Source organism: Styela clava, chromosome 8, assembly GCF_964204865.1.
Source record: "Styela clava chromosome 8, kaStyClav1.hap1.2, whole genome shotgun sequence".
NCBI lineage: Eukaryota > Metazoa > Chordata > Ascidiacea > Stolidobranchia > Styelidae > Styela > Styela clava.
Window position 1 is genome coordinate 3,533,771 of NC_135257.1, and position 26,863 is coordinate 3,560,633.

The 26,863-nt window shown below is 33.9% G+C and overlaps 2 protein-coding genes across 6 annotated transcripts; one reads left to right on the plus strand and one right to left on the minus strand.

Annotated features, from left to right (window-relative positions):
- Positions 1-3,497: 3,497 nt before the first annotated feature.
- On the minus strand, positions 3,498-9,005 carry LOC120346790 (aromatic-L-amino-acid decarboxylase-like). 4 transcript variants are annotated; one of them, XM_078115332.1, is made up of 12 exons: positions 8,802-9,005; positions 8,128-8,307; positions 7,771-7,979; positions 7,515-7,635; positions 6,672-6,830; positions 6,465-6,583; positions 6,000-6,066; positions 5,635-5,732; positions 5,357-5,424; positions 4,854-4,944; positions 4,303-4,524; positions 3,498-3,987 (listed from the first exon to the last, which is right to left on the minus strand). In XM_078115332.1, exons 2-12 carry the CDS (start codon positions 8,297-8,299, stop codon positions 3,802-3,804), a joined length of 1,512 nt encoding a protein of 503 aa, XP_077971458.1. In that variant the 5' UTR covers positions 8,300-8,307; positions 8,802-9,005; the 3' UTR covers positions 3,498-3,801. The 4 variants fall into 4 exon arrangements, with proteins under 4 accessions (XP_077971458.1, XP_077971457.1, XP_039272548.2 ...); XM_078115331.1 differs by having other exon boundaries at positions 8,128-8,314; XM_039416614.2 differs by having other exon boundaries at positions 8,128-8,327.
- Positions 9,006-16,592: 7,587 nt separating this feature from the next.
- Positions 16,593-26,266, plus strand: LOC120346796 (somatostatin receptor type 2-like). 2 transcript variants are annotated; one of them, XM_078115558.1, is made up of 11 exons: positions 16,593-16,834; positions 17,910-18,099; positions 19,240-19,392; positions 19,853-20,073; positions 20,209-20,278; positions 20,468-20,503; positions 20,807-20,833; positions 22,127-22,305; positions 23,417-23,609; positions 23,895-24,041; positions 25,227-26,266. In XM_078115558.1, the coding sequence occupies exons 2-11, from the start codon at positions 17,927-17,929 to the stop codon at positions 25,360-25,362; spliced, it is 1,335 nt and encodes a 444-aa protein (XP_077971684.1). In that variant the 5' UTR covers positions 16,593-16,834; positions 17,910-17,926; the 3' UTR covers positions 25,363-26,266. The 2 variants fall into 2 exon arrangements, with proteins under 2 accessions (XP_077971684.1, XP_039272555.2); XM_039416621.2 differs by having other exon boundaries at positions 16,594-16,834; positions 20,465-20,503; positions 25,227-26,264.
- Positions 26,267-26,863: the final 597 nt, after the last annotated feature.

The window sequence follows — 26,863 nt, forward strand, 5'->3', positions numbered from 1 at the left end:
AACACAAATATTATTTTCACTGCTTCTTTATTTATACATTGCAAAGTGAACACTTTTGATGCTGTTGTTACAAAAATGTACAAATCTGAAAGTTTGTTAGATACGGCCACATAAAATTTTTCACTAACCCTCATGTGGTTTCGTAGATGCACGCAACTCGAAATTTGATGCAAATTCTCAGTGAAGCGTTTATCCCCAATTCTCTTTTCTGAGGGCGTTCAAAATAAGAAAAGAGTGCACCGCAACTAAGTGGCAGCATGTGACAAATAGGTCATTTTTTGTTTACCAGAGATCATACTAAGCTATTTTACTGCAATTTTTGAATGGGAAAATTTTGGAGGTGGAAGGATTTTATTATTGAATATTGATCCATAAACATTTTCTTAGTGAAGGAGGTTGGAGTATAACAAATAATAAATATTTTATTGAATGAAATGACTAATGGTAAGAAATTAAGTAGTGGATTGTTCATTGGACTTGATGTTGTTGTTACTGTTATGAAAAAAATCGCTTCTCCTACTAACTATTTGACCAATTGCGCTGTTAAAGTTTGTTGTTGCAAAGGCTAATACTACTACTGTATCTCAAAACCTTTGATACTACAATGGTGACTCGAATCAATGATTTGGTATATGGATTCACATTGAGACTGGACGCATGAATTAACGAAAGCTTAATTGTTGTTTCTCTTTATTATTGCTTCTTAGGGGGAAATAGCGAAAGCATGGTTATTGTTTCAGTTGAAAGTTGTTTAAGTAAAATGTAATACTACCGGTACGGTAATAAATTTGATACTACTTCGTTTTGACTTGAGTGTTCATATATTGAAGCATTGCTCTTATATTTTCGAAAATATCAATTATATATGTCTTTTTTCGTGAAGAATTTATCCTTGGCTGTTATGTAGCATTGCATGTATATTTATGTATATTTAAAACATTTCTTTTCTAATTAACCAACACAACGATACCATAACCACTATAATAGCTAAAAACGTCAGGGGGTTATGAATTCAGCAAGACGCGTTCGATGACATCCCTCCCGAATTATTACTGCGCGGAAAGCTTCAAAATGCAAAGTAAAAGTATTGTCAATGACAATACACTTCACGCAGTCGTACACTGATACAAAGTCTGTTGCACGCATTCTGTTTTATAAGACCACATAATATGCAGTAACTACCCGTCTCAAATTCATGCCATAATACATTTTTTTCCCTGACAGAAAAATCAAATTGATTTTGCCGGAGGAAGTGATAGACGCCGGTGCAGACGTCTACTACGTGCATATTTTGAAACTGTCAGATTGTCTAGAGCAGGGTTCGGCAACCTTTTGTTGCTCGCGGGCCAATTATGAAGTGGCACATATTTTTAAAAAGTTAAAATCGAACGGATGGCCGATGAATCACAATTTTTTCACACAGATCAAAAATTGAAATTATAAGCAGCGCCCATCTTACAATTCATTTACAAATAACATTTGATTTGATATTTTTGTTGCATCACGCTTGATACGTTTTTGACATCAGGTGACACACTGGATGAAGTTAAGATTTGAACATTTTCCAAATCGGCATCACTTGCCCTAGTTTCTCCACTTATTCTTTGTAATGATAATTTTCGAAAATAATTGTTCGCACACATATGTACTTCCAAACATCAGTATGAATTTTTTCGCATGGTTTGTCAAATTTGGAGAAAGTTTTCAAGGAGATAAAATGAAGCAGTGATACATCACTCGAATAAAATATAGATTTCTTTCTTCATTGCATTGCATCAAAAAACAAAGTTCATTTGAATATTTTGTGCGCCATTGAACCCTTTGCACTTAGCATCAACTTTGTTGTTTTGTTGCAATTTGTATATTTATAATTAAATTATAGTCACATTAAACGAGTACTTGGGAATTATATACTTGTTAGAATATATTATAATTTAATCTACACGTGTTTCGCAATAAATTCTGTTACGTAAAAAAATGCATTCGTCAAAACAGCCATTTTGTTACAATAATTCAGTGAAGCTTCGCGGGTCAGAGATCCGGTCCGCGGTTGCCGGGTTTCCGACCCTTGGTCTAGACTAGAGTCGAGAATTTAGAATTAACACTCTAAGACACTATTATCGGCAATCTTCCGGCACTAAATATCACTACTATGTGGGTTTCATTATCTTTGCACCCACGTACATTTGCACTCAGGACAATTTCACCTACGAACAATTACACCCATACATTTGCACTCGCAGATTTTAGCGACCACATACAGATTGCACCAATGGAAATTTGCACCCAGAGCACACGCGTACATTTGCACCCACGTATTTCTGGAACCATGAACATTTGAACCCACGGATATTCGCATCTATGGGCACTTGCAACCATGGGATTTTGCACCCGTAAACATTTACAAGTCTTTGAAGTAAAAGAGGTTCTATTACCATTTGCGCCGAAATACTGACTTCCCTATGTTATGAATAGTAATGAGTGATAAAGACGAACGCACTGCGAACCTGAACGCGATTAATTTGTGAACATGACTGTGGGTGCGTACGTGGGGCCAATGCATATGCGTAAAAATGTCATGGGTATAAATGCCCGTGAATGCAGATGTGCATGGGTACAAATGTCCGTGAATGCAGATGTGCATAGGTACAAATGTAAGTAAGTACAAATGTCCATTAGTGGAAATGTACATGGTTGAAAATGTACGCGAACGTTAATATTTATGGGTGCATATGTCTGTGGGTGCATATGTCCATGGGTGCAAATGTCCGAGGATGCAAATGTTCATACATGTGGAACAAGTGGGGCACGTAAGACAAGTGGGACACGTCTGACACATGGGGCAAGTGGGACACATGAGGGCACGTAGAATACATCAGACACGTGGGACAAGTGGAAAAAGTGAAATACGTGGGGCACGTGTGACAAGTGGCACACGTGGGTCAAGTGTTATAAGTAAGGCACGCGGTACATATAGGACAAGTGGTACACGTGGGAGTTAGGACATCTGATACAAGTGGGGCGATTGGGACACGTAGAAACCTCATTCCAATATTTTGTTACCGGTCCGCAAGGTCGTTTGATGTTAATGGCCCGCCTCTGTAAAAAAGTTAGAAAACAGTTACATACAACAACGTCACACCCCAAACGTCACGTTACCCAAACCTACAGCCAATATACAGGCACATGTTTTCATGAAGATGATGAAAACGATAGAGTATCGAGTATCTGTATTCCCTGCTTTCACAAAAATTGGGTCGCGGAAAAATGTGGTTTGGGAATCATTGATCTAGCACAACGACATAGAGGAATCTGAACTTTTCAAGTTTAATATTTGTAAAATTTATATTACAATAAATTGGATCATAATTACTAATGAAAATTTAGGAAGCTTTTTCATTCCATGCTTATATTATCAACTCTCACTCAAATCGTCGATCCAATTGTAACAACCAAGAACAACCCCGCGTTGACAATAATTCACTGTACAATTTTTCTCATCTCATTTTTTAATTTTCAAGCATTAATTTCACTTCACATATATTTTTGAAATTAACATTATTTATAGATAGAAGTCTGTGATATTTACTGCTCTGATATTTAAAATGTAATACCAGAATATATACAGTGAGTTACAATGACGAATGTCACCACTTCAAAATCCATAACAATGATAAAATAAATACCGGTATACAATGACAAAAATTGTAACATATCTTGAGTATATTTCTATTTATTGAATATAGCAATTTCTCTATATCTAATCTAGCAATCTGTAATATTTAGTACATTGAACAAATCCTACAAGATTAAATCAGTGTGTTTTAAAATGACGTTCCAGCAGTTATGGATTGCGTTTTCGTTACACGCATTAAAACCGGTGCATAATCGAAGAAAGAAAGTTTCTTCAACTTCTGATGATATCAAGAAGACATCTTTTGAATCCTTGATTTGCTTGAGTAGCTGTCTGTTGATCATGTTACTTTTCTGAAATAGGAGTAAATATGAACAATGACTACTTTTGTTTACTCAGGTGAAATAATTTAATTAGTTATTGTTTTAATTTAGAAAATTAAAATGAAATGAAAATATAGCAATTCCGAATCTTAACCTTCTCGGCGCACAAACATCAGACATTAAAAACTTCATAAAATGAACATTCTTCAAAGATTTGCGATGTTTTCTTTCAAAACTTAAAAAGTTTTATTGGCCAAATTAGAGTTGTTTTTAAATAAAGTTAGTAGTCGATCATGGTTATGTTGCCCGACATATGCGCTTACAATATTCAGTAGTAACTCCCACCTTTGTGTCGTCTTTGTAAATTATGAGTCGGAAACACACAACTCCCAATTCCACCGGAAAAACAACTTCAAACCGATCGTCAGTATTAACAAGCGATTCGAATAATTTGGCCATTTTCACGTCTTCTCTTACTCTGTGGCGAAGACCTTCGATTCCAATTAGACGAAAAACAAACCACGGTTTAAGCGAACGAAATCGCCGCCCGAATCCAACACCCATGTGCTGAATGCAATATGTTTTATATGAGTTAACATAGAAGCCAAGCCGGAAGTAATCAATCAGATTGTAATTTTGTTCAATATCACAGAATATTCTTGTTTACTTTTCGATTGAATATAGAATTAATATCTGGCTTCCATCATTTTTATGGTGATCGTAGTGTAATCATACTATGAGCTAAATTATACAGATATTTTTAAAAAAAAATAGTCATAATTTGGAAAATTGAAGACGATAATATATTGAATTAGGATATAGTACACAGCTTCTGTTTGAAATGTAATGTGTTTTGAAAATTTTATTAATGTTGTTTATCGTATATATCATTATACCCGGTAATCAATTACGACGTCCTCTTCATCGTGTCGAACGTAACTCGGGTCAACTTTGAAAGGTTCTGAATACCTTTTTCTATCTTTCACCCTAGTGTTATAAAAGTAACTTTATTAGGTAATTAGTATTAGTTTTTTTAAATACATCTACTATTCATGAGCTTATTCCTGCATACCTATTTTACAATTTCCTTTCAAAGAAAAGATACTTGTTGATATTTTTTAAAGCTTGCGAAGTCATCATTTTTAACTGCAGTTTTTTTCTATTTTTTTTTATTTCACTAATGGTTTTCTAAATCAAATACGCCCATTTTTAAATTAAACTCTGCTAAACATTACTTTACAAAGGCTTGGTTGTTGTTAAGCAACGTTTCAAGGCGATACAATTCACTTTTCTGCTATATATTCAGAAAGATTGACTACGGGATTATAATATATTCAATATATTCAACGAAAAATTTGCGAACTCTCACGATTTTCAACACTTTATGTATTCTGCTTACCAAAGAACCGAAAACTGAGGGTTTATCATCAAGCACTTTTGTGGATTACATGTGATGGAATCTGCATACTGAAAAAATAAAATTAAAAATATACCTCAACGGAGAAGGATTTTGTAAAAAATATTGTATTTTGTTGAATACAGCATCTTTTCGATAGGATAGAAAATGGACTCAATTTTGAAACAATACCTATAACCTATAACGTACTAAAAATGAATGCGGTAATTTGTGCAATGCTAAATCAAAAAATCAATGTTAATTCTGTCGATATATCTTACCTCTATTCCTTTCATATGGCGACGAAATTCCGGACAAATGAAGCTGCCTCCGGCGTAAGAGGCATCAACATGCAACCAAAATACATTTTCTTCTTGACCTGATGAAATTTTATGTTGTGATTCTTATTTTGAACTTGCCTATAAGTAACTCTTTTATTAGATTCAAAATGTAAAAGAATTGTTAGAAGCAATTCAGAAATTTCATCACGCATAGCCTGAACAGTCTTTTGTACATATTCACATAAAAAATAAAGCTAACTTTGTCAGTTTTGTTATTATTACTAAAGATATCTCTATAATTTTATATTGCAAAAAAACTTTAGATAACGTTATGAAAATAATGTCAAACAAATTAAATTTCTTACAAACTTGTCCAATTTCGTCAAGATTGTCAAATGAAACACAGGACGTTGTTCCCAGCGTTGCACACACCTTGATAAAAAATTGAGTTACTTATTTTATATTTGTTCTACTGAAACTATTTAAAAATTGACATGAACGGATTGCCATTTCAGTTGTTATCTTTATATTTTGAATTTTAACTCATATCTTTTATTTCAACCAGAAATCAAACTGTATTAGAACTGATGGTATTTCGAAGCGACTTTAACAGATCAGACATTTTCTATATCAAACACAAGCAAAAGTTAATTGTCTAAAAATCATTTTACAAATTATTTTGTAAAAATGTTTTCGTTTTCATCTACTTCTGTTATTTGATTCAAAATTGAATGTATGCTATTTTTCTAAGGAAATGACAGATATAAAACTGAATATGGTGACTCCAAATTTGGTAACAAATAAGTCAAGAATACCAAACTGTCTCTTACATAAAACGGAAATTTCCCAGCCTTCTTATCTTCTTTTATTGCGCGTTGTAATGCCTCCCCACGCATTGAAACAATTTTATCCACTGGTACTTTATGCAGTTTTGTGAATCCCAATAAACCTATACAAAATTTCCATTTCGAAATGACAAACACCTGGATAATAATGCCTTTATTTAATGGGTATTATAATTCAGAATTTTTACTCACTTGCTCTCTCAACCGAAGAATGACTGTATTCTGAAGTATATGCAACTAATCGCGATGCAAGTTCATGCTGAGCGACATCAGGATATATTGAGCTAAGTTGTTTCAGGGCATTATTCCGTGCAGACAACAACGTCATCAATGTACCCTCACTGCATGACCCTGTCAAAGATTGATAGCACATCAGTTCACAATGAATAATATTTAACAATTTGAACTATGTGGCATATTCTTCATTATGTGTTATCGCGTCCATGCATCTGAAACAAATGACTGGTTCCCTATGTTTCGTATTGATTTTTAAATATGAATCAATCATAATATGTCAGCACTATTGATACTCACAAACATTGAAGTTGTGAAAAGAAGTTGTAGTGTGAATTTGATTCTTACTTGTTAGAAATATTAATTTTTAACAAGTAATAAATGATATTGTGTAATTGAGAAATTTTTGCTGGTCGATAACGTTCTACTATTAGAAATGGTTCTTAATATATAACTATAATAGTTTTTAATGATTAACGTTCGGTTCGAATGAAGGCAGTATCTACTAATAATCGTTACAACCTGAACATATGGAATATGACCAAAGAATATATTAATATCCTTCGCATCGAACACGGTAGTTATGTAAGTAGATATTTGAAATTAAGGTAATAGTAGTATAGTAGAGGCTATGAACATATGGCTAGAATCACTTATCACTAAGTATACGCGACAAGTGTGGATGAATGAAAAAAAAATTCTAAAATAAATTATGTGGAAAAAGCTACAAGGAAATTACTAAAAATATATATACTCATGTCCCATTTATGAGTTAACATCGAAAAATACCTAAATGATTACCTAGAATCACTCCGCACCCAGGACCAACGCCTTCATGAATAAAACATGCAGGAAGATTCATAGCTTTCGCCAGCCAGTCCAACATTAAGGTTTCTAGTTCTGTGCAGGCAGGACTCGTAGCCTGGAAAAAATAAACATCTTGTTTGTATCACGTATATTTGTCCTTCTTTTTCATACCGTACTATAAACTTAATTGCATAAACTATATTGAATTTCTTAAAAGAAAAACACACGAAAAATATTATATAATTATCACCCAGCTGAAAGCTAGACTTCCACATCCATCAACCAACATAGTGGCTAGAAGTGATGGATAGCTATTTCCTGTTGGTAAATATGCGAAAAAATTGGACGAATGCCAATGTGTCATTCCCTTCATAATGATTTTATCGAAATCTTCAAGTAAATCTTCCCATTGGCCACCATGCTCTGGCGGATTCCAGGGCAAAAGCTCTCTTAGAAAACCTAAAATGGAAAACACGGTTAAATCGAAGGTCTTTTCTACTGCATGTTAGAATGCAAATCAAAATTACTCCCAAATGGTGAATGCAAACGATTTAGGATACGCACTGCTATGGTTAACACAAATTATTCGCATTTGCCTTTTTTTTACCTGGTTTCACTGAAGGAAAAGCTTGTTTTCCCTCTAGACTTTGGTGATAATTTATCACATAATCAACTATTTCCTGGGCTGCACTTCGAAACTCGTTGTAATTCATTCCCATCCTTGCAAAGCTTCCTGATTCACCGTTTGAATTGTCTGCATGATGTCTATTTCCAGGCATTTTATCACCTTAACACTTAAAACATTGACTAGAAGAATATTCAAATTGAGAATTTGAATCATGCTCAGTTTCAAGGGTCAATTTTTGTCATGTATTTTGGTTTACATACATTAGAATTTGTGAAACTATAATTTTTGCCGTAAAAGTATTTCAAATGTAGAAAATACTCTTTCGAGCAAAAGACTGAACTGCGAAATCACGCTCAGTAGTTAATTTAGCGTAAAAAATTGAGAATAGAATTCCATTATACGTTACCGATGTGATACACCCTATCAAATCAGAAAATAAGTCGCAGTAATATTTGGGACTGTTGATGGATATTTCTAGAAATGTTCTGTAAGTAACGAAAAATGTCTCTGAAGTATTTCTAATCACTTGGTAACGCAAATCCTCGCGAAACTGCATTTTTTACACTTTGTATAGAAATGTTTGCTTTGTCAAATGAAAATCTCAATCTGTCAATCAGTAGTTTTTCAACCATACTAAAATACAATTTACCTACTTCATTTTTACACGAGGTTCGCAGAATGTCCCAAAATGGTGAAGCGTATTGTATAATCTCCAATTCAAAATGAACGTCGCTGTCAATGAGCTGCTGAATTTATCTTTATGGCAGAGGAAAAGAACTTGCACCTTTCGTTTCCCGGCGCGTCTACCGTCTAGGTACAAGACATGCTTCCAAAAAGAGATCGATCATGTGCTAAAACCTTTGTTTTTCGACATATGGTTTGAACAAACGCATCTACGACATAAATATTTAATTAATATTTTCCAAGAGATAAATCAGTCTCACAGTTGTATTTTGGAAATGATAGGACCTTCCTGGGCAGACAGTGAATGATTCTAGTAATCCCGTTTTGTTGAGATTTCTGGACTGGCTATTCTGGTTCTTTCACCATTGGTTGAGGTTGAAATACTTTATTTCAAAAAGTGTTTTGAATACTGCACCTGCACGTAGGAGCGGTACTTCTGTATATTGGTATTTATGATTCATATTATTGCCATAATGATTTTTTTGAGATATTTATTTGAAAACGCACAATATAATAAGCTAAAAGTTAACAGGTGAAATGATTACGTCGTTATGCGAGACGATCCGACAGTTTCGAAATCAACACCAACACTTATAGTCGAAGTCGGTATTCGTTTGTCTTCAATTTTACTTCATATATACTTGAACTGATGATATATATATATGAGAACAGTTTTATCGCTTTCTTCAAACTTTAACTAATGGTGTTTGCGAAATCGAACTGACTTGGATAGTAGACTTTGCAACGGCAAATTACTCATATTAAACTATTTCATGATTGAACATATATATAATTAAAATCTTCATTCCGTTTACTGAAAAGCTCTTTCTGACATACTCATGTAACTTGTTGTACCTGTGACAGGGAGATATATAGAACACCTTTAAACTCATTAATTAGGCTAATAAATTCAAATAGATTTATGCAAAAATTGTTTTTAATTATTACAAGTGCCTTGCCAAGTGTATTGAGTGGGAGGTGTTCGCATAGAAGGGCATTTTACACAGTGCCTGCAAAACTTTTCTTCCAAGTTTCAGTATTTAAAATTCAAATTTCATAATATTGAAATTATAAACACAATCGTCTGAAAGTGAGCTATATAGGAAATCCGAAATCTGACAATTGGGTTAAATGATCCCGTCTAATGACACTTATAAAGTCTATAATGACTTAAGTTTTCATGTCTTTCCTTTTTTTGAAAGAAAGTTTGATCAAAGCAAGGTCACGGGCGCTCACTCATAAATATAAGAGATGAATCTCTGAGTGAAGTTACGAGCGACCACTCAAGTGCCAGGTGCAACTGATGCAATAAATTATTACAGCGCAGAATTGTTCTTAAGTAAATACTGATTGACGCGAGACTCAAAGCAGTTCATGTCAATACGTTACAAAAACATCTTTATGGCAGAGGAAATGCACTTGCACCTTTCGTTTCCCGGCGCGTCTACCGTCTTGTCACAAGACATGCTTCTAAAAAGAGATCGATCATGTGCTAAAACCTTTGTTTTTCGACATAGGTTTGAACTAAACCGCATCTACGACATAAATATCTAATTAATATTTTTCAAGAGATAAATCAGTCTCACAGTTGTATTTTGGAAATGATAGGACCTTCCTGGGCAGACAGTGAATGATTCTAGGAATCCCGTTTTGTTGAGATTTCTAGAATGGCTATTCTTGGTTCTTTCACCATTGGTTGAGGTCGGAGTACTTTATTTCTAAAGTGTTTCGAATACTGCACGTAGGAGCGGTACTTTTGTAAATTGGTATTTATGATTCATATTATTGCCATAAGGATTTTACTGACATATTTATTTGAAAACGCACAATATAATAAGCTAGAAGCTAACAGGTAACATGATTACGTCGTTATGCGAGACGATCCGACAGTTTCGAAATCAACACCAACACTTATAGTCGAAGTCGGTATTCGTTTGTTTTCAATTTTACTTCATATATACTTGAACTGATGATTTATCTGAGAACAGTTTTATCGCTTCCTTCAAACTTTAACTAATGGTACCTGCAAAATCGAACTGACTTGGATAGTAAACTTTGCAATGGCAAATTACTCATATTAAACTATTTCATGATTGAACTATATATAATTAAAATCTTCATTCCGTTTACTGAAAAGCTCTTTCTGACACACGCAGGGAACTTGTTGTACCAGGGAGATATATAGAAAACCTTTAAACTCATTAATTAGGCTAATAAATTCAAATAGATTTATGGAAAAATTGTTTTTAATCATTACAAGTGCCTTGCCAAGTGTATTGAGTGGGAGGTGTTCGCATAGAGGGGCATTTTACACAGTGCCTGCAAAACTTTTCTTCCAAGTTTCAGTATTTAAAATTCAAATTTCATAATATTGAAATTATAAACACAATCGTCTGAAAGTGAGCTATATAGGAAATCCTAAATCTGACAATTGGGTTAAATGATCCCGTCTAATGACACTTACAAAGTCTATAACGACTTGAGTTTTCATGTCTTTCCTTTTTTGGAAAGGAAATTTGATCAAAGCTAGGTCACGGGCGCTCACTCATAAATATAGGAGATGAGTGAAGAGAGTGAAGTTACGAGCGACCACTCAAGTGCCAGGTGCTACTGATGCAATAAATTATTACAGTACAGAATTGTTTTTTAGTAAATACTGCTTGACGCGAGACCTAAAGCAGTTCATGTCAATACGTTACAAAAACATTTATTTGGAAATGAATTCCGTACAACTCAAGTTCTTCGGAAAAACTTTGGACATATTTTTTGTTTGTCTAGTACAGGGGAGATCTCATAGTCGACCGAGTTTGGCAACTTAAAACGTGTTTGGAGAAACAAGTTCAGAAAGTTATGTATTTACTCACGTGACAAATAACTTAAAACTTACCACTTTTCATGAAGTTTGTATGACTATATCATCACTAATTATTTTTGTGAACGAACTCCTGTAAAACTAATATCAGATGCACTAATGCGCCAATTAGTCGACGCGGCCCCAATGAATATTGCCAGAATAAAATTTAAATAATAATTCAATTTACAATTTTTTAGTCAGGCAATGTCATGCTGATTTAAAATTTGTTTCCAAGTCAGGCAATTCAATGGTTCTGGTAAAATGAAATTTATTTCAGACTTTTGATATGCTCGGCATTTACAGTATCAGAACTGTTATCTTTTATATGTTTTCTTTTTATCATACAGGAATAGTCTTGTTGGCGATCGTAATACTATCACTCAATTGCATTCATTACTACCAACCAGCACACGAAAAATCTTTACACTACCCCATCCGGGTCGCGACCCTCAGTTCGGGAACCACTGACTTAATCGATGACACCTGTTTACGCATTTTGATTTCCATTTTCTTTGTAAGACACCTGCAACGTCGTAAAATTGGACAATAATAAATCAGTCTTTTCGTGAAATACTTAACTACTTGTATGGTAAGAATTGTTGTCATTCCAAGATCTCGATACAATGATGAGCAGACATTTTATGAGCAAACTCACTGAATTTAAGGCAAATTCAAGCCCACTCACTCGAAACAGAAGGGACGTTTTTCTGAGCGAAGCGTAGGTACCGGTAGCGTCGAAGGTACGGTAACGACTGCTTCGCTCCGATTAACGTGTCCATATATTTGAGCATTGCTTTCTTGTTTCCTATATCTAATATTATATACCTTTAACCCCTCATTTATAGAGAATGGATCCAGCACACACCAGGCGTTAAGGGCTAAAATAATCAATTTCTGGTTGGCATCTAACCTAGCCTAGAAGACCATTGCTAAGGTTTACGCTCTCGACGCATGGTTGGTATATAAATGATGACGATTAGTATAAATGATTGTAAAGAACTGATATTGAAATAAAAACAGAAATTAAACAGACAAAAAAGTTGGGGTTTAAAGTACGATATAGAGGGCTATGCTCAAATATATGGACACGTTACGCTGAAATTCACGGTGATACGGTAACTTACCAGCAGGCTTGACTACGGAACCTGTTCGCCGATCACGTGATCAATATGTGTTTGCGGAATCGCCACGTGGTGGCAAATTCTGATGACGTCATAGCTTAAAATGAAAACGAATCCCATAAAGCTCACAGGAATATTTTAAATTAAATAAAGTGATAGCCTCCTAGAAAAAAATTCCATCTTTAATGAAAATAATAGCCTAAAGAAAAACTTTATCTTTAACCACTGAAAATTTCAGAGCAATTGGTCCAATAATTAAAGAGAAAGCGACTTCTTAGGTTTTTTACCAGGTGTCCAAAAAGTGTTAATGAACAACAACAACAACAGCATAATATTGAAACGATCGTTATGTCATCTAACGTGTCCAACAACTGCAAGTCATCTATCAGGTACTGAAAACTTGGTGAATAGCCATAATACTGACTGACGTCATATAATCAAAATATATATACAGCAAAACATTTCAAAATGATACGGATTACTTCCATACTGCAGGGAAATCTGTGTAAAAAATCAATTCTTTTTCATAATATCGTCTGCCTTAAAACCCGGGAAAAATTTTTAAAATATTTCACAAAGATATCCTAATTTGATTCCAAAATATATTTCGAATACTTTTTGAATTGTAGTAAAATTCTAATTTATCTAATTTCATCCCCAAAAGTGTTACACATTTCAGTATTTTAACGTTCTGACCTGAACCGACAATAAATAGCTGATTTTGAACAAAAATGGCAGAATGTTGATTTAATATAGTTAGAAAATTTACATTGTACTGTTGGAAACGATTGAAATCACAGATTACCACTTAACAGAGTATATTCATTGTAATATATAGCTAAAACCGCAAAATAGTTTATGGGAGATGCTGATTTGGCTGCAATTACATTGTTTCCTTTATTTATCTCAGTTTGAACTTGATAGAAATTAGTTTATTATCGATATAAATATGGGACAGTGGAAATATAGGATATTCGTTTTAATTAACCAACAATTGTTCAATAATTGACTAAACGCACAACGACTAATATCTGTTTGACGGAATGCAACGTACAACATTGTTATGGAATTGTTTTTTTCAACATGTTATGGCTATTATTGCCAATTCTATCACATTCTAATAAATAGATTCATCAATAAATAACATGCTATTCCTAATCAAAAGTCTCGTTTAGGTCATTGCTACATGGCCTAAACTTATACTAAAAGGTAAAATAATGAAATGACATGGCCATCCCATACGTTGAGGCTAGTTACGTTTCGTGTCGTTTACTGTTCGTCTCTGTCGTGTAATGACCCCTGTGTAAATTGTAAGTTCATTTTTGAATAAAAATGTTTGTTTTCAACATATTCAAATCTCAAACGTGAGAAGGGTTTTTCAACAACTACAAAATGGAGCATCCTGGTTGATCTTATTAGATAACTACAAAAGTCAAATACCATTTTTTTAAATTCCATTGCGCATTATCTTATAAAAGTTCGCATACCCGCAAATATATTATACATCTTTTACTGGTAATGTTTACTGGTTGAACAAACGTCAGTTATGGGTAACCGTATCGTATATGATTATGATTGATAACAATTATGGAGCAAAGAAAAGTCAGACAATTAAATCCCAAAAAACAAAACATTGACTTAATTATGCACGTTGGCCACGGGACATCTATGGCCCTGATTACAGCAAACACATTACGCTACAATGATCAAAAGGCAACAAGATTGCCAAAAATTCAAATTAAAACAGTAAAATGAATCAAATATTTACATAAATTTGATGAAGAGCCAATTTTGAGTAAATTGAAAAATGTTGCCACTAAATCACCCTCTCAAAACTACGAAATAAAAGTGTCGAGTTACACCCTATACTCGCAGACGCATTTGTGCCTTTTCTATAACCAGACCGGGAAGTCAGTTTTAAAAGTTGTCGATCAAATTTATTTCCAAAAATCAAGAACAACAAAGGCGATTTTTTTCTAGCCTGAAATTTTCAGTATCCCATGAATACATTATTTAAATTTCTTAATTTGAATTTTTCTGAAAAACATAATATTAATAACCTAATATCGAAATTGCGTCAAAATTTTATGACCAGTTTTCTACACCAGGACTCATTTGAATATTGAATGATGAAATATGTTTCGGACAAGTTAACCTAAAATCAAAATACTTAACACAAGTCAAAACAAATTGAATTTCAATAGTCGGAAGTGTTATTCAGGATAGAAAATACATGAGGGCATGTTCTTTCAGTCGAACGACAAAATTGCGAAGGAATTAAGGCGGATTAGAAACTTGTGTGGTCAAAATGGAAGTTTCTATGTTAATGACGCTCTTTCACAGCAGGGATTTGCGTTATGAAATTTTTCGTTATATTTTTATGAATGACGTCACAAACAATGTCGTCAAAGAAATACTTGTAAACAAAACATTTCGATGGTTATCGTGATCGAGCATGTAGCAGATCTACACACGTATATGACTGACGTAATAATGTTCGTCCAAAGAGTGAACAGAAAGGAGGAAATAGTGTGACCTTGGAGCTGATATTAAGTCGATAGTTGAAAATAAATTGCCTAAGCCTTAAGTATATAGTTTACTAGATTACATTGAAATGAAGTTTTTTGATGTATTGAGTGTAGATCAAGACAACTGTCTTAAAACGCGTCAACAATTTTGCAATTTTACTTTTTGATTCAGTCTTACGCGATGTTTGCGGTTTACAAGCTTGGTGCACATCAATACTACCGGCAGTGTTAGTCATGCGTTCGTGGCAATGCTTCATAAAACAACCGAGTAGCAGATCAAACGAAAGAGAAGCTTCATGATAAAAGTTGACTGTTTGAATACATTGGGAATAGGTAGTGGGGTTATTTTTGACGTTCACAAGGTTAAGCAGAGTAATTATAGCGTTTACAAGCTTTACAAAAGTTGAAATACCATCGTATAAAAACCACGACGAATTATTGTATAAAATAATAACCAGATCGCAAAGGTAGGCAAGTTATTTTGCACTGATTTTAAAAATTACTCATTTGTCGTCCTCAGCTGTGATTTATTCAAAAGGAATCTGCCTAATATTTTGATACATTTTTGCCATTTCGCGGATCTCGAATGATTGAGGTGATGCAGGAATTACCGGTATTTCTGATTTTCCGGAAACAATATCCGCAAACAACAACATATATTTTAGTAGGATAAGTAGTAAAGAGTATGCGATATTTATTTCTGGATGAAAATTGGGATGCCTGATAGTCGTATAGAAATGTTAGTCTGTTTCATTATAGGCTTATCCTTTATGTTTCTTTCCCCTATTTTCAATACATGGGCGCTTCAGTTTTGCTCAATCGTTTTGTCCGTGAAAATACGAAAGCGGAAGCGATTAAAAAAAACTAATAAAGATGAACTGGTGTGCAAGAGCTACATATAATTTTATCATTCAATGGTTGTGCCACTAATAAAAATCTGATTCAAAAAATTTTAAGGTTTTCTAGTTATTACTACCGTTGGGTAAATTTGATTGCCACAAAGTTCATGGCATAATAGCAGTATATAAGTCATTCACAATTAGTAACATTTGCATTGAATACTTTTCTAGGTGAAACAGTATCTGAGATCAGACGACGGTATACCCATCAAATATGCAAACCCACATTAATCGAAGATTCTTGACGCTTTCACACGGCCAAGCATGTTCTAAATGAGTTTTCACGGAACAGCCCGCCGTTTAAAGTTACAAATAGAACCGATATTTTGTAGATGCCACAAAGTAATCTAGATTATTCAACTTCATTCGATTAATTGTTTAGATGGGTGGATAATTTTAAACTATTCATAGTAGTCTTTCACAGCTTGTGAAAATGGGGTTAATTTTCAAGCAATATTGATGACTTCAGAAATTATCACGACTAATAAGTAACTCTCTCAATCCAGGAAACAATTCATCTACGAATTACTTATGCTTAATCGTATAAATTTCTGCTGACAACCTTGCAGGATATTTGTGCCAATTCGCCGATTCGCCAAGGTAAGAAAATTATTGATGAAAAGAAACTATTGATAACTATACAACATCAAATTGATTATGTAAAGTCACTTTGGTGTGGCAATAGATATATGCAGTCGCTACTCGCTGGGCATCGTCGTTTTAACCCTCTGTGTACTCGCGCCCTTGCAGTTCTTCTAGAATTCAAAACCTTGTTTTGGATATAAATGTCCCCAGCGATAAATAGATTATCGAAATATGTAGTCTGCAGTCTACACAATTACTGATTGTCATTTACGCGCATATACAGGTATTTACGAAATCTAAATCTTTGCTCGACTTGATCACCACGTGACAAATCAAATGCAGGCATGTCGCCAATTTTTGGATGTTTTTATTTTTTATTTTTTTTCGAAGGTTCATATCATCGCAAAGTATCATATATAGTTTTTTATGCAATCTCATAAACCAGTATTGAATAAATAATCTCACAACATCAGTCTGGAGTTTTCTGAAAATAATTGTCCTGGATATTCATATATTTCATTATATTTAAAATCAATCGTCAATTAAAAAATCAATTTAAAATGGCTCGCATCCGTATTATTTTTCACGATTATAGTTAATAGTATAAGCCATAAGGACTTACAATACAAAATACAATACAAAATTGCGACCCATTTTTGTGCAATTTAAAAACAAACATAACAAATTAAACGTGAACTGGAGTTGTCCCCACGATGACGTTTGCGAGAAGCTCTTTTAGCAACCATTCAATTTTACTATGAATCCCACTTCATATACTTGCAATAATCATTTGCCGAACAACACACAAAGTAAAATTTTATTAGTTCCAAATTCATGCTTGGAATGGGGTAATTTAATAGTTGTGAGTCACAAAACGACTGCTACCCTAATTTATTTTTATGAGTTTTTGTTCAACAGTTTGTACACTTGACATCACTCTACTAATGTCGTATGTATTATATTACATAGTTGATAGTTGAACTATGTATGTCTGAAGAAACGTAACAGAAATATAGTTGTGTTAGTGTGCAGCAAGACTCTTGAATCACTTAGGATTATTATATTATCGTTGTGCATTTTCGTTTTACAGATAAATAACTTAGTTGAATGATGGATCTTTCTGATGCGTCGGAAAGATTACCTCGGTGGTTGGACGAAAATGAAAATGACTTTGAATGTGGTCCCGTCATTCCAGTAGCGATTCCGATATTCATCACACTCATCGCTGCAATCGGGCTGTTTGCGAACACCATAGTGATTTTTATTGTCACCGTACTCAGGTAACAATTTTTTATATATATATGCACTCATTATGTATACTTATAAGTAGGTAAATGTTGGGATGGGTCGCCAAGGCTTGGTACTTACACAATACCAGGTAAAATTACTTTATAGGTATAATTCATCTTGCGAAACTACAAAATCTTTTTCCATGTTAACCCTAGCATATTTCGGTCATTGCATAAATGGCTAGATAAGATTCGGTTGTGAGACCGAAAGTTGCTAAACGTTCGAAGGATACTTAATATTGAAGAATACGTTTGCAATTTTGAATAATGCGATTGATTATGTGCAAAAGAATGTTATACCTCCCAAGTTGCAATGAGCTCATCTAACCGCATGGATACGAGTATTTGGGTCCATGTGTTTAAACAAAGAAATAACCAGTAAATTCGGAGTGGCCTAAGCTTGAGTCCTGATATAAGCCGCATTATAGTATTTCTTTCTTTATTATAAATAATCAAAACCTAAGCTAAGAAAGTTAGGAAATGACCTTCACTGACATAACATTTCATGAACTGATTTGGATGAAAGCGGGTAATGGCTAGGGTTACCATATTTTTCGAACCTCAAAGCGGGACCTCCAATAACCATAACAGTGATTTTTTTAACTTTAAATTTACCGATTTTACATTAGGGGCCTACATTTAAAACCATCCCGGCTGTCTTCATTGACCATATTGTCATCTAGAGTTCATGCGGGAAATACAAAGGAATTTACGTTAACGTTAAGCACCCTTTTAGCATACGGGGCTTACACCTAACAAATTGTATCAATTATCCGCTAACAATAATTATCAGTGAAAAACAACGAAACAAACAAAACCATGCATCCAACTTCAGTAAGTAGGCTAACGGTACGCTACACAGCAACAACAGTATCGAGAACATGCTAAATGGTAATGTTTGTGTATTGTGCTGACTGGCTGAACGCGAAAGCGAGACTTTTGGCTGGCCGGTCGGGACGACGGGACAAGATGTTGAAAAGTGGTACTGTCCCGCCTAAAACGGGAGCGACTGAAAACAATTTGTTATTAGGGCGATTGGAAAATAACACAGCTATAAAGAATATTGCCGAGCGATTAACGTGAACAAATTTTAAAATCAGATGGAATTTATTGAACGATTTTATTTTTCAGAGAATACACAAAGTCTGTAACAAACATCTACGTTCTCCAGCTTGCCATTGCAGATTTTATATTCTTATTCCAACTTCCGTTTCAAGCTCGAACGATGGTTATCGGTCAGTGGACGTATGGGGTATTGTGGTGCAAATTATCAGAAGGAATCAAGTAAGGATGTATTACCAAATAGACGTGTGGTACTTTAGTAATTCCTTCTTGTAAAAGTTTTTATTTCCTAGGTAAATTCTAGTTAAATGAAATTCTTGCAATTTTGCAAATACACAATTATTTGCATGGGTATGTGTTACGGGTAGCATGAACTATCCAGTGACAATTCTCCATCTCTAGTAAAACAAACTTAGAAACGACTAAGGTACTAACAAAAATGCAAATTGGTGTAGTCTAGGATTCGATCTCCAACGATTTCATTCGTGGAATAACGACTCAGTATACCATGCGATAAACGGTAGGAAATCGGCCCGTAAACAACAACGCTTCTTTTTATGTCCCTTATTATATTCTCAAGATTGAGAGTCTTCAACATATAAAAAGACGACTTATAAATTACAAGAAACATTGAATTACAAATATTCCTATTTATTCCTATAATTCTACTCGTATTATTCAGGATGCTCAACTATTATTCGTCGATCATGTTCTTAACCATAATGTCAGTGGATCGATATCTCGCTATAAATTTTGCGATGAATCAAAAAGTTGCAAAAGTTCGAACAAAACGGGCAGCTTTCGTCATAAGTTCAATTTTATGGATTCTATCCTTTGTCAGTGTCGTCAATATTTTGATACATGCTGATGTACGAGGATGTGATTGCCAAATTTTCTTCCCAGGTAAAATTTCATAACGTATTATCTTTTAAATCATCAAATCTAGTTAAACAAACGTAGATAGTTGTCGGCAATGATGAAATAAAATTGCTATGTTTATATAGCATAATAATTATCAAGTGACATTGTTGTTTACAGGGGTAGAACATCTTCACCAAAATATTACGCATTATCTCAGCAATGTGTCAGACTTGACGGATTACGGAAGGTATGCGACATTTGCTGTTTTTTGAACTATTTGGAGTAAGTAACTCGCAAGCATACTCAAGCTCTAGTGCTATTCTTGAGAGTTGATTATAGGTTAATAAAAATGAAATTAAATTCGAAGAATTTAATATAACATAAAAATATGGGATAAATATCGTTTTTTATTATCTTGTTACTTTTTTTACAGTAGCGATTACTCGGGAGATTATGGAGTAGTCGATTACGGGTGAGTAGACTATTGCACATTGCAGGTTTTGTATAATGATAATGAGATTCCTCCGAGTAATTAGATTAGAAATCGCCTATAGTGCCTCCGCATTTTGTGCATCGAGTTTCTAAGTGTAAGGAGGGCATGTTGTTCTTCTAATTTACTTAATTCAAAGTGATTGGGCAACATGGACAGTATGATGTAATTCATATACTATATGATTTTCTCAATTACCATAGAAAAGTGAGTTTCTTTCTGTATATGATGACGTATTTTTTTAATCATTTAAAATTGAGGAAAACATTTTTTTAAATCCAACAGATCAAATTCAACTTTTGACTACGATGAGTAAGTATCACTTGCGTTATTGGAATATAAAATTAAGACTATTTTATGTATATTTATAAATTATGCAGGTTTGTTAACCTGGTTCGGGAATAGCGAATCACTGAGCCGCGGGTCACAATGTTGAACTATCGTGTTTTTTTTATCGGTGGCCCCAAGTCGAAAATTAACACTAAAGCATGATAACATTTGAGTGAAATATAAAAACCCGACCCCTTTTAATCTAACAATAACTGAATTACCGCATTATAACAACAGTTTAGCGACACTAGTAACAATGCTATTATAACGTTTATGACATAGCAATATAATTGATATTTTTGTTCGTCCAACTTGACTCGTTACCAAGAACCAATGGTGGAAGTGAAATGTCTAATGCCCAAAATTATAATATACCAACCAAGCATTATAATATTTTCCAAATAATGCAAACGCAAGTTTTTAAGTGATGCAGCAGGCATAGATTAAAATATATGGCCCGCTGTTTTCTTTTCAATAAAAAGCTTAAAATTTTTAACCCATTCATTAAAAAAGGTTTGTTATACCTGATCCAAATATATTTTCGAGTCCTGAAATAGAACCATGACGCAAAATTCTATGCTTGACATTGTACTTGATAATTTAATAAACATGATTCGTGAAAATGTAAGACATGTTTATGGCAAACCAGTAGTAAATGCCGACTCCGTGGTTTTCTAATATTGAAGAACTAAGGGCTTTCATAAGGTGTTTCTCCGACCCTTGTAACATAAAATATTCTTTTTATACTTAGCTATTGAAAAATGTATAAACATATCTTGAGAGTGTTTTCGCCATCTGGTGCCTACAAATTTGTTTTATATTTATAACCATCATTTTGATTCAAAATATTTAACCATATTTCATCTAAATGTACAAATAGCTCAATTTAAAACTAATTTTGATTACTGCACCTAAATTAAAGCCCTTTAAAATAGAATATGAATATATTGGAAATATTGATAAATAGCATGCAAAACCACTAATAACGAGTCACTGTTTATAACCATGTTCATAAATATGTGTAAAGGGTGTTTGGGCTTCTTGATAATTTGTCATTGATAAGAATGCTTGGGGAAACACCTATTCAAAAGTGTATTATTTACTATGCCACTGAGGCAAAAAATATCCTTTTTTTAGAACTACTGACAGTTTGTTGTTATCGTTGTAAACTATTTAATCGTTTAATATTCTTAGTAACATCAAACACTTTTTGTTTATGTCAGCGCCAATTCAATACCTTTGCTAACTGTTCATTGTTTTATTTCTTTACTTTAGATACTTGAAAGAAATATTGAATGACGACACCGTTTGTAGTTTTGCAAAACCGCAATATTCTCAATATTTTAAGACTTGGATTGTTTGTAATTTCGTGCTAGCATTTGCTATTCCACTAATTATTATTTGTGTGTCGTATGCACTCATCATTAGAAGAATATTGAAGCCAATGGTCATAGGTAAGAACAAAAAGTTGTACCTTAATAATTCCATATTATGAAATTAGAGTATCAAAATTCATAACACCATAAATCAATTTCGTGTAAAAAACTTTCTGTTCTGAAAAGAATAATACATTGCAGCATGAGTGAAACAAACAAATGTTAGTTTGCGGGCAACCACCAACCGGGCCCAACTTACAACCACAAAATTCTCATGTTGCTTTCGTAATGAACTACGGGTATCGCCTCACATATGATATTGGAATCATGTCAATGGGGCCCGCCAACAACGATATGATTATCATACACTTGAGCGTGCAGCTTCATAGATACTGAATATAATTGCACAACGATATCTGAAAGATTATAAAATTTCCAATAGTAACAAACATAGATTACATTGGTGAAAACGGTAAGTGGCAGAATCATAACCTTATGATTTGCATATCTATATGTCAAAATTGCTCTCGCGAGGTTTTTATATTCATGCGCGAATATAATTTTGCATATGTACCTTGTTTCCGTTTGTAATCACGTGTCAATAATCATACAATTCCAGGGGTTACGTCATGCTGACGTCAATCAGGTATTTCCTGCGTTTGACATCTCCAAATGAGAGCTGTTTTCATGTATCCAAGAGAACGTGACATCACCTGAATATTGTTTCTTGATGCTCATGTTATCAACTCTTGAATTCTTCATTGACTATATTTTGAGATATTTACACAGTTCGATGTTGCTTTCATATTGCTAAAAATATTGTGTAACTCCTTATAGAATATATGAAAAAATGTCATGGTTATCTTTACTCGCAATAAGGTAATTGGCGATAATGTAATATTATTGATTCGAAGAAACAGTACTTTCTGCAGCGAGTCTGTCACTATCAACAAAATATAACTCTCCACTTTCAATTGAACAGGTAGTTATATATACATCCCACACAGAAGCTATTTCATGCCATTTTTGTTCAAATTTCCAATACAAATGAGCGATTTTGCCTTTTACTAATAGCTGTGTTATAATGATAGATTTTATACAAAATGGATTGACAAACTAATTTAATATATAATATGATTTACTGTTGAATTTGAGCAACCTCTATCAGTGATTTACAATATATTCCCAGGAACGAAATCGCAGAAATCAAACAAGACACGAAAACGAGTTACAATTATGGTAACGGCGCTCGTGTCTGCATTCATTATTTGTTGGCTTCCATATCATGCATTTCATCTTGCAAGACTCAATGACGTAAGAATGTTTGCTCAAGCGTGTGAAAATATTTCAAATTTCACAATTGTCCTGGCCTATTCAAACAGGTAACTATGATGCTCGAAAAGATATCGTTTGTCCTGACAATGCAATCTACTACACGATTGGTTTAAAATGGAACATCACTATCAAGATGTTATCGTTTGCATCTTACCTTTAAGAAGGTCTTAAAGTTTTGTAATATCTCGTGTCAATCTCCTCATTTTCGGTGTTTCAGATAAAATCTTTTTCTTGTAGCTTCCCACTGACCAAGCATGTTTCAGTATAATATGATAACCATAAAGTTTTTGAGAATGAATTCAGATCACCGATATTTCACAAAATCTTTACAGCGCAATAAATCCGTTCTTTTACACGTTTCTTGGAACTAACTTTCGTAGAAGATGGGGAAATGCCGTTGGCAAAGCAAGGAAAGGAATTCGACAAAGTATACTCAGTCACAGTGGTGATTACACCCCAGGATCCTCGATGAAAATGCGGTGAGAACGAATTGTCTGTTAATAAAACATCTTTTAATGAATCGTTTTGTTTTTCAAAAATCAGTTATCAAATTTAGATGAGAAATTTGTGATGTGGTTTTAGACATGCATATCGTCACGCTAATAACCGAATTGCGTAAGTCATTTTTAGCAGTTTTGAGAAAAACGTAAAAAACTTGATATTGTTATGCCATTGAGAGTCAATAATTTGCCCTGGTTCAATTTTTTGATCGTGGCCGGATTTAAGTTAATTTGTATGCCGCAGTTAAGTGACGTCATAATGGCGCACTGTGACTTAGGCAGAAATGTGTCTATGACTTTGGGACATACGCAATTTTGCAACTTCACTATATGCACCAGTCCTGGAAACTAAACATTCCAAAAACGAATGTAATTCTCAGTATCTACAATGTCTAATCTCCAAAATAGCTAATCAACTTCAATTACAATATTTTTTATGTGTCAAAATATATATTTCATCAATATAACACGTTCTGCACACCCTCCGAAATAAGACTAAGATTAAATATAAAGAATAAAACAGCAATGCACCCAATATAAAAGCCAACCAAGGTGAATTGGACTCGGACAGTGAATATCACAAGTGCACGTCTTCCTATACTGTAGTATAAATTCAAATTAATTCGCGCTAAGCTAGAATCCAAGATGCAAAAACTCGAAAATACTTCACAGAGGTTATTTTGCCTTTGTGACGTCACAATAGTCCTGCGATAACAAAGATAATTTATTATGACGAAACAATTGCACAAATGTGCATGTCATACTAAATTTCGATTTTTATGGGTTTCGGAATTCTTAAAATAAAATCTGAGTTAACAGACAGGTGCGCAGCATTACATAAATACCTATTTTATAAAAAAGCTCAAAATCGTCAAAAATGACTTACGCAATTCGGTTATTAGCGTGACGATATGTAAAACTACAAATGATTAGATTATAAATATATGTGACCATGCGTGTCTGGTGTTGAACCAAGATAATGCCCATGGCGAAGTTTTTAAGAGTGCTCGGGTTTGAAAATTCTCTTCAAGTTCGTGACTATTGTGCAAATGTCGTCGCATCAACTGGTGTGGTAGATTTTTAAATTTGATAAATGTCATGCCATCTATCAATCAGTAGCTAAACTGATGCCTATTTATAAGTTAATATTCACTTTATTCCAAGGCGTAAATCATCCGGTGTCTCCAACAGCGGAGCAAGAGACAAAAACAGAGACGATGCCAGCAGCATGAATTCATTCGTTACAAAGCACACCATCGTTCCTGTCAATAACGAAATAATTGACGAAGAAAAGGTCTGAGACGAACTCATAATCAGGAATCACGGATTATATATGACCGACGCATAGTCCAATACTAAAAATGATAGTGTTACTCGCTTCTAATTTATGGAAGTTAGAATTACAAAGAATTTTAGTTATTTTTAGGAATATTTGCCAAACTGCGCGCATGAAGGAAGATAGGTTCAATACCCATTCGTTGTTTGTATATGTATAAACAAACAATATTTTGTTTTGATTTGAATTTCGTTTCAAACTGATCAGTATAATTTTATATATAAATGAATTATAATATTTCATTATTTCAATTTCTCACGTTATAATCAAGCCACAGAGAATCTGTAATTCATTTGTAAATAAATACATCCCACATGATATACTGTACACAGCATAATTCTTGTTTTGGATAGGATAAGATAGCAATCTTCCATCTTCAATTTTCTCAGGCATAATGGAACAAAATATGCGACCAAATACAATTCAAGTTTGAAAAGTGGTCAATTCAGAAACATGAATAAAAATTTAATATCGATATTATTAATAAATAAAATGACCGGAACATAAATACCTCAAGTAAACTGTTTATGTGCAAAAACAGATTATAATCCAAGATTATAATACCTGGCAATGCAGATATCCAACGAGTCAATGACACCATGAATATAACTACTAATCGTGGTATTTTACTTTTTTGCCTTATATTCAATATCTCTTTCTGACCTGTAATATTCTAAATTGTGATGCGATGAGTAAGTGTCAATTTAATGGGGCATGCTCAGGTATGTTACCATTGCTGCGAATCAAAGTATGATAGGCGAGAGGGCAATCTGCTAATCACGTGGGATTACAGGTGACACTGCACTGCGAGACAAATAAGAATGTTTTTGCTACCAGCTTTTAACCTTGATTTTCTGTTAGCTTCAATCTGTAATACAAGAAAATCATATTATTCGTTTTTAAATTTTGGTTTTGTGAAGGGGAGGAATGGATTCCCCCCAAATCGCTTTTTATTGTGTGTGGCGAAAAGGTGATATCATATAATGCAGCACAAAATTTTCATAATAACATAGTCTGGTGGTATATTTTAGTGTTTTGATATCATATATAGAAAAGTATTTCTTGTCTTCTAAGTGAGAAATCTGGAAGAAAATAACACAAACACATGCCAGATAACTTTTCCACCCATTCCCCTCCCCTTGGTAAGGACGTTAACGATTCAATTACACCGCGATAGTGTGTCAAAATGGCAAATTTTAAATGCAACATTGGCGTTAATATTTGGCTGCGACCAGTTGTAGGTACCCATTCAATGTCTCCTTCACCTCACCGCCACAAATAGTCATTTACGCCTGTAGACGGTGGAATTCACCAAATTCGTCGGGATGACCTAGCAACGAAACCGCCATTAAGATGGACTTTCTTTTTCAGAAAGAATAGCAAAATATATATTTCATCAATATAACACGTTCTGCACACCCTCCGAAATAAGACTAAGATTAAATATGAAGAATAAAACAGCAAT

What these genes read in the sequence shown, in the direction of transcription:
- LOC120346796 (XM_039416621.2), top strand. Translation starts at nt 17,927, where the DNA reads ATGATGGATCTTTCTGATGCGTCGGAAAGATTACCTCGGTGGTTGGAC. An exon ending in AAATTATCAGAAGGAATCAA is followed by an intron (nt 19,393 to 19,852) that starts GTAAGGATGTAT and finishes CGTATTATTCAG; the next exon opens with GATGCTCAACTATTATTCGT. An exon ending in ATTGAAGCCAATGGTCATAG is followed by an intron (nt 22,306 to 23,416) that starts GTAAGAACAAAA and finishes ATATATTCCCAG; the next exon opens with GAACGAAATCGCAGAAATCA.
- LOC120346790 (XM_078115332.1), bottom strand. Translation starts at nt 8,299, where the DNA reads ATGCCTGGAAATAGACATCATGCAGACAATTCAAACGGTGAATCAGGA. An exon ending in GAAGTCTAGCTTTCAGCTGG is followed by an intron (nt 7,636 to 7,770) that starts GTGATAATTATA and finishes TATTTTTTCCAG; the next exon opens with GCTACGAGTCCTGCCTGCAC. An exon ending in CCTCAGTTTTCGGTTCTTTG is followed by an intron (nt 4,945 to 5,356) that starts GTAAGCAGAATA and finishes TTATAACACTAG; the next exon opens with GGTGAAAGATAGAAAAAGGT.